Raw genomic sequence first — 8,786 nt, 5'->3', positions numbered from 1 at the left:
CCGTTCTCTTAATTTGTTGAAGTTGAATTGTTGTTTTGCATATACGAAGATATTGAAGTTGCGGGATATAGATCAGAAGACAAAGTCCATTGCCCATCTCCTAAGATACTCTTTGTTTGACTGTTGTTTTCCGCATCATTTCCTTCTGCTCTCCCATACAACCTTTTGGAATCGAACTTGCTTGCGTAAATATTTGATTCTTTGAGTATGTCCGTGTTAAGAAACACACTAAAGAGTAAAGAAGAATTCCATCATATCATTTATAGAGATAAGGAGGGTATTTAATACAAATATTGTTGCTAACTAACTAACTGAATTACTGCTTAACTAACATAACTGCTAACACTAAAGTTATTCATAACATGCCCCGAGCTTTGCCAACTTCCTTTCATGAACCATAACATGCCTAGAGCTATGTCAACTTCCTTTCATGTTTAGAGGTACATGATCATCAGACACCACACGCAGCTGGCTTCTGAACTTGCTGAACAACCCGATTGAGAGAGGTTTGGTTAAAATATCAGCCACTTGATCTTAGCTGGATACATGCCCCACTTGCAAAGATCCCTCAGCAACCTTCTCTCGCACAAAGAAAAGATCCAACTTGACATGCTTAAATTTTAAGTGCATGATAGGATTACTGGCAACAGCAACAGCAGCCGAACTATCGCACCAAACTAAAGCCTTGACCTTGATTGGAGCAGAAAGCTCAGATAGTAAGGACTGAATCCAGATCATTTCAGCGGTAACATGCGCAAGGCTCCTGTATTCTGCCTCTGCAGTTGATCTAGAAACTACCTGCTGTTTGCGAGAACTCCAGGAAACGAGATTACCACCAAAGAAAACACAGAACCCCGAAGTGAACCGTCGATCATCCGAGTTAGACCCCCAACTGGCATCGGAGTATCCTTCAAGTAAAAACTTTGAAGATCTAGTAAATTGCGACCCATGACTCAGGGTCCCTTGTAAGTAACGTAGGATCCTTTTGACAGCCTTAAAATGAGAATCCAAAGGCTTGTGTATGAACTGACAAACCTTATTAACAGCAAATGCAATGTCCGGCCTAGTAATGACAACGTATTGGAGAGCACCTACAATGCTTCTGAACAGATGCTCATCTTTAATGGGATTACCCTCATGACTAGAGAGGTGGCAGGTGGAGACCATAGGTGTAGGAGAACTATTTGCCTTGTCCATTGAGGCTCGTCAAAGTAAACCTTGAATGTACTTTTGTTGACTGAGAAATACACCATTAGCGGAATAAGTGACTTGAATTCCAAGGAAATAGTTTAACCGCCCGAGATCTTTGAGAGAAAACCGATCATGAAGTTCTGTACCAAATTTATCTATTGCTGAAGAGTTGGTTCCAGTGACAACTATATCATCAACATAGACCAGGACGTATATCAACTGAGACCTCGTCTTTTGAACAAAAAGGGAGCTATCAGCCTTAGACGCTTGAAACTTAGCCTCGAGAAGAAACTCTTTCAGCTTATAAAACCAAGCTCGAGGGGCTTGTTTGAGACCGTATAACGCTTTCCTCAGCTTGCAGACAAGTGTTTGACCACCGGGCCCTAGTTGTTCAAACCCCGGAGGTTGCACTATGTAAATGTCCTCCTGTAAATCACCATTTAGAAAGGCGTTATTGATGTCCACCTGTCGGAGAAACCACCCTAGTGAAATAGCAAGAGCCAGCACTAGCCTGATCGTTGTGGGTTTGACAACAGGACTAAAAGTCTCCTGGAAGTCAACTCCCGCTTCTTGAAGATAACCTTTAACAACCAACTTGCCTTTATATCTAGCCACCGAACCATCCGAGTTTCTTTTCACCTTAAAGATCCACTTGCAGCCAACAGCTTGACGTCCAACAGGTAGAGGCATGAGATCCCAAGTACGATTTGAAATCAAGGCATCGTATTCTACTCGGGCAGCAGCCGTCCACAGAGGGCTCTGAAAAGCTTCACTAATGGAAGAAGGCTCCTTGTCAGCTAGAATAGAAGAGAAAACTTTTGGTTTGAACACCCCACTCTTAGACCGAGTTTGCATGAGATGCAAATTTGTAGTTGAAATGCCTCTTGTAGAAGAATCAAGCTGAGCAAGTAGAGCTAAAATATCAGCTAGTTCTGAAGAACCAGACTTTGTTGGAGAGGGAGATCGAACTGAAGTACCAGCTACTGTTGAAGAATCAGAACACGTAGGAAGAGAAGCATTACTAGAACCAGGAGCAGGCACAAGAGAACCTCTAGATGGTTCAGAAGAAGGAGAGTTTGCTGAACCAGGAGAAGGAGTTTGAAAAAACTGTTGACGATCAACTCTGACTGATGCCACAGGTGAATAGTGAGAGAACCCCAACTGAAAAGGGAACTGAAACTCGTCGAAAACCACATGTCGAGAGACAAGAACACTACCAGAATTAGTAAGGCACTTATAGCCTTTTTTTAATTGTCACCAATACCAAGGAACACACACTTTGTAGACCAAAATTGTAACTTATGTTGATTGAAAGGCCTTAAGTGAGGAACGCAAGCACACCCAAAAACCTTCAATTGAGAATAAACAGGTTAATGCTGAAAAAGCTTCTCATATGGACTGATATGATTTAGAACAGGTGTAGGCAACCTGTTAACGAGATGAGCTGTATGAGCAAACGCATAAGACCAGAACTTCAATGGCACAGAAGATTGAGCTAACAAGGTCAACCCCATTTCAACTATTTGCCTATGTCTCCTTTCAGCAACACCATTTTGCTCAGAGGTATGGGGACATGTGATTCTGTGATGAATGCCAAGACGAGACAGTTCTTTGGACAGCGAACGATATTCGCCCCCCCTCGGTCGCTTTGAAGAACCTTGATTGAGTGATTAAACTGCACTTGCACCATTCAATAAAAATGAAGGAAACACTAAAACACCTCAGACTTGGACTTCAGAAAATACAACCAAGTATATCGACTATGCATGTCCACAAAAGAAACATAATAGGAAAAACCATTAGATTGCACATGAGATGGTCCCCAAACATCAGACACTACAAGTTCAAAGGGGGAGGAATAAACCGTTTTTGAAGAATTAAAAGGCAGTTTGTGAGACTTGCCAAGGTGACAAGCGGTACATATATTGGGTAAACTAACGCTCTTAAACGAAACATTACAAGAACGCAAAACATTAGCAAGCGTGGTAGCACACGGATGACCGAGTCTGTTATGCCATAACACAGGAGATGAAACTTGAGCTGTGTAAATAGCAGGCAATTGAGACTGTTGAACATCAACACCAGCGTGAGAAGATCTCGAGAAATCAAATCTATAGAGTCCCTTATGCATGTGGCCCACTAGCAGAGTTTTCTTTGTCTGTAAATCCTTCACAAAACACAAATAAGGGTGAAACTCAAAGTAAACAGCATTATCACGAGTAAACTGTCCTACAGACATTAAATTTTTGCACACTGTAGGAACATGTAGAACAGTCTGAAGGCGTAAAAGCCTTGAACCAGCCATGAAGTGAGAAGTACCTACATAAGCAATGGACACAGATGTACCATCACCCATGGAAACTTGACTTGTACCTGTGTACGGGGAAGCAGTAGCTAGATTGGCCATATCAGGAGTGATGTGATTGGTTGCCCCAGAATCAGGATACCAAACCTGATCAGGTGGAGAAGAAGCATGAGCCTGAGAAATCTGCTGACCGGATGAAGGTTGAGGACACAACCCGCAGCAATGAGACACAGGTGAGTAAGAAGAACAGTCTTGACCATGTAACCGATGGTAGTTGACTGATATCGAGCTAGTGGAACCAACACCAAAAAAGTTCTCATCAAACCTGTGATAACAAGTTTGAACCAGATGTCCAACTCTACCACATAGTTGACACTGTGGCCTGGAGCACGACCAACCTCGACTCTGCCCTCTGGACCTGCCACAAGACCAGCCACGACTTTGCCCTCTGGACCCTTGTTTATGATCTTGAGAATAACAATTGGACTCAACAGACTGTTTCGAACTATCATTATTCCCTGGTTGAATAGAAGCCAAATTGGCTTAGCAAGGAGCTTCTGTTAAAATTTCCTATTGTCGTGCCTCACAGTCAAGCAACATTTCAATAAACAAATCAAGAGACAAAGGAGTCGCAGACGCAAATACCCGAATAGACTCAAATTCAAGAGAGAGACCAGCCAAGATGACACTCACTTGTTCTTGCTCAGAAACAAGACTACCAGCAGCAGTCAAAGTATCACTAAGACACTTTACTTTAGAAACATACTCTTTAACAGAAAGATTCGCTTTCTTGAGGGAGTATAAAGCATGACGCATGCTCGAGACTTTAATGGTAGACTTTGCACTAAACCGCCTTTCGATGGTTATCTATATATCAAAGTTGGTCTTGGCAGTAGTAAGATGAGCCAAGATATCATCTATCACAGTGGACAATAACTAAGAAGCAAAAAACTTATCTTGTTTCTTGTGAACCAGAAAGGCTGGATTTTCATATTGTTGACCATCAGACCCAATGATGAAAGGAGAAGGGGAAGAAATAGTACCTAGAACAAATTCTTCAAGACCATATCCTTCAAGAATCAGCAAAAGCTGATGTTTCCACAAAAGGTAGTTGTGATCAGCAAGTTTGATAGTGTCGTGTTTGGAGAAGTAATGAACGGTAGGTGTACATAGACTGCCAGATCCATGCGAGTGAATAGCTTCACCAGGACTAGAGGAATGACAAGGCGTGTCAGCCACAGGTACAGCATCGGGAATGGTGTCGGTCGCCATGAGAGGGAAAAAAATTTTACACCAAGAAGACCATAGCTCTTGATACCATGTTAAGAAACACACTAAAGAGTAAAGAAGAATTTTATCATATCATTTACAGAGATAATGAGGGTATTTAATACAAATATTACTGCTAACTAACTAACTGAATTACTGCTTAACTAACATAACTGCTAACACTAAAGTTATTCATAACAGTCCGCAACCAACGCCTTGCCTTCGAGCATGCTCACTACCGTAGACATGGAAGGCCTTGCCGCTGCGGTAGGATTTGTGCATAAGAGAGCTACATCGATCATCACCATTGCCTCTTCTGCGTTACAATGGTAGGCTACCCTTGGATCAATTAAATCCAACAACTTCACCTCTTGCTTCAACGTATTAGCCTAGAAACACAATTTAAATATTACCATATGAAGCTTTACTTATCAACATAGATTTATAATGGAATTAACAAAGAGAGTTCGGTTACCAAATCAAGGAGAGAGAAAGATTCTTCCTTTGCGCGGCCTTGTTTAGTGTTGCACATGCCACTAACAATTTCAAAGGACACGATCCCGAAACTATATACATCTGCTTTATCAGTTAAATGTCCATGCATTGCATATTCCGGAGCCATATAACCACTGCAAAGTTAAGGAGATATATCAAATCTAGCTTCTAAATTGCAAAGAGGGACAAGCAATCCCAAGTGGAACTTACTAAGTTCCAGCAATTCGGGTGCTAATGTGGGTATTGTTTTCTTCGTCAAGCTTGGCCAAACCAAAGTCGGATATTTTAGGGTTTAGATCCTTATCAAGCAACACATTGGTCGCCTTAATGTCTCTATGGACAATCTTCAACCTTGATTCTCCATGGAGAAAAGCTAAACCTCTTGCTATACCAATACAGATCTTCCGTCTAGTTGGCCAGTCTAATGTCAAATGAAATTCTTCTGGACCTTTAAATAACCATAATATAAAAGAGATTGAAGTTAAGATATGTGAACATACTTGTCCTTATATATCTATGAGTCTCAATAATACCAAAAGGAGTTAAAGTAAATCAGGTGAACGAGATGTACCAAATAATGCACGAGCAAGGCTGTTGTTTTCCAAGTACTCATATATAAGCATCAGTTGATTTCCTTCAATGCAACATCCATATAGCTTTACTAGATGAGGATGTTGTAGAGCTGAAATCATGTCAATCTCTGTCACGAACTCGCGACTTCCTTGCTTTGATCTAGCCGATAGCTGCTTGACAGCGATTTCTTTGTCGTCTGCTAGAATGCCCTATATTTTGAAAAGCATTACACCAGGTTCAGTCATCAAAAAAGTAACCGGTCAATGAATATTTAGCTAGAACATGATAGAAACCTTATAAACAGGACCAAAATCGCCTTCTCCGATCTTATTAGCAGCATCAAAGTTGTTTGTTGCGTCTTTAATTTGCCTTAAAGTGAAGGAACCATTCCGCAATTCTATACCTTTTAGATCTGTTGAAAAACCAAAGCCAAATACATAAGAAACATTTAATTATAATATAGCTTCTAATTAACATCTCTATTTTCCTAATCCTATTTGGTGCATAAATGATAAAATAGGTAGGGGATAGGTATATTTTATTTTTATTACATGTCTCACGAATTTCAGACATAATTAATTTATCTGTACATACCTCGTTCCAGTATACTCCTCCATCTTAAGCATCCACTCCACCAAAGGATTCCAACCACAAGCAAGAAAGTAGCAAATGTTGCTGCAGCCACAATACCAACCTTCGCAACTGCGCTGATACCTCCCCCACTTTCTAATGAAGGTTTATAATCTGGAATTGAAGAAAATTATATAAATGATATCAATGAACTTGAGATGACACTCTAATTGAAGAAAACTATATAAAGACTTAGTTACAATCATGAGATGGCACAAGTGTAGTAAACATTGAATTAGTTCATACAGTCACACATAAGAGTATATGTGATAAAGCTATTAAAGCTATCAACCTACAAGGATCAACGACAGATATTGCAGAGATAAGAGGACCATAAACTCCTCTCACGGGAATAACTGTTGTCCCTTTCCCAGTCCACTGCAAACGGATCTCCAAAGTACCATCCGGAACATTTGCAATAAAATTCTTTAGAATTGGTTTGCCAGCCCCACCTGCTTCATCCTTAATATTGAAATCCTTCAGCTCCCGCTTTCCCTGCAAAGTATCCATTCCATTTGACCGAACTTTCCATATATGCATTCACACGTGTTGTAAAGGTTAACAACGATGTCATATATGCAGTCACATAGCTGCAATCTTAGCTTAACCGGAGATTGGATTTTGAACCCACATTAGGCCGAAGAGCCTTCACTGGCTCTAATTCTAATATCAGAACTTGGTAAGAAGATATGAGTTGAAATACCTCAATGTAAACATCAAAGATCTGCCTTCCTAAGCTGCTATAATATTTACCATCAGTGAACTATATCTCCGCAAAATGGAGGCCCACGTTGTATGTTGCATTGTGCAAACAAAACGCATAGTAAGTCAAAGAGCTAGGTGAAAGACGTGCGTTGATGTAAAGCTGACCAATACTCGAAGAAAGTTGTTTATTTTCCAAAACTAATACATCCTTTTTAGTGCCATCATCCAAAAAAATACTAGTGATGCTAAATGCCCAATAAGTAGTACTTCGATAAAATCTTGAGGGCCCGGCAGGATCAGAATCAGCTTGATAGGTGATATTATTAATAGTTTCTTCTTTCCCTCCACAGTTTATATAAAGATTGTGCAAAGCTGAGGTATAACAGAACAACAATTCAATAAGTATTGCAGGAAAATACAACCAAAGTGAAATGGCCATTAGAACTCATCATTGTTAAGCAGTATATGAAATTTCCACTTACGTTCCACTGGACAGTTAAGGTTTCCCATACATGAAACAACTCCTCTATTAAAATAATTATAAGCCCCTAAAAATTGTTAGTCATTGTATTTATAAGAGCAAAATTGCAGGTGGATCAAAGAAAATGAGAGTTTTTTAACACTTACGAATTATTGATCCTTGAAGTACTTGCAAACAAGTTCCTATAGATGATAAGGACATATTAAATAAACCATAGCTAGTAAATTGAAGATCCAATCGTAAATAAAAAAATAAAAAAAATCTCAAAAAACATAGCTTAGGTTTTTCTTACAGGCCACTTTTCTGACAGTCATCAACATCACCTGTACTTGTGAAGTTGTTATATGAAAGATCTCTGCAAACAGAATAGTTCAGAATATTAGTGTGATGATCAAGCTTCTTGAGCATATAATTTGTTGTCACTAAACAGTTGGAAGAGAATTTTGTTGGGAAGAAAACGAACAACCGAAACAAAGTGAAAGCACAACCGGTGTTCTTTCTCTCCCTATAACTCCTGTCAAAAATTATGGCAAGCACAATAGCATAAAATATGTTCTCTAGGAACCTTAATCAACCACAAATCAACTAATGCAACCACAACAAAAATAAATAGAAACACCGATATTTTTACGTGGAAAACCCCTCTAAATCAAGGGTAAAAACCACGGGACTTTAGAGTCCGATAAAGAGCTCCACTATCATCAGATGTTCGACTACAAGATCACAATATCAAGCCTACAACAAGCATTCAACTCCGACAAGGCTAACAATATGTAATCTTTAGCAAAAGAGAGAAAATTGAGAGAACATCACCAAAAATGTAGCTGCTGAAAAATGGGTATTTCCGACACTACAAGACTCGGATGAAAAATCCGACCGTACAAAGTCAAGAACACCTTATCGCCTAGCTGCTGTCCAAAAATCAGCTCAATCAAACCACGGATGGACCTTCGATCGAAGTGTTGATCACTGCTGCACCAAGCTTGAAAAACTGATTTTTCTATTTTCTCTTTTTCTCCAACGAGCTTCAATCTCACTCTCTATTTTTCTCTTCTTTTAAATTGAGAATTTGACACTCAATAATAATAGAAAGGCTGCCCATATCCCACACATAAAAAGCCAAAAAAAAATTGGCTT

The 8,786-nt window shown here is 39.7% G+C and overlaps 1 protein-coding gene and 1 pseudogene across 1 annotated transcript; both read right to left on the bottom strand.

Annotated features, from left to right (window-relative positions):
* Positions 1-534: 534 nt before the first annotated feature.
* Positions 535-1,197, bottom strand: LOC108481159 (secreted RxLR effector protein 161-like). The gene has a single exon (XM_017784322.1). The coding sequence runs from the start codon at positions 1,195-1,197 to the stop codon at positions 535-537; it is 663 nt and encodes a 220-aa protein (XP_017639811.1).
* Positions 1,198-4,782: 3,585 nt separating this feature from the next.
* LOC108481160 (probable leucine-rich repeat receptor-like serine/threonine-protein kinase At3g14840) lies at positions 4,783-7,742 on the bottom strand (annotated as a pseudogene).
* Between the last annotated feature and the right edge of the window lie 1,044 nt (positions 7,743-8,786).

Source organism: Gossypium arboreum, chromosome 1 (genome assembly GCF_025698485.1).
Source record: "Gossypium arboreum isolate Shixiya-1 chromosome 1, ASM2569848v2, whole genome shotgun sequence".
Taxonomy (NCBI): domain Eukaryota; kingdom Viridiplantae; phylum Streptophyta; class Magnoliopsida; order Malvales; family Malvaceae; genus Gossypium; species Gossypium arboreum.
The sequence above is the reverse complement of the archived record's forward strand: the minus strand, read 5'-3'. Positions and strand labels throughout refer to the sequence as shown.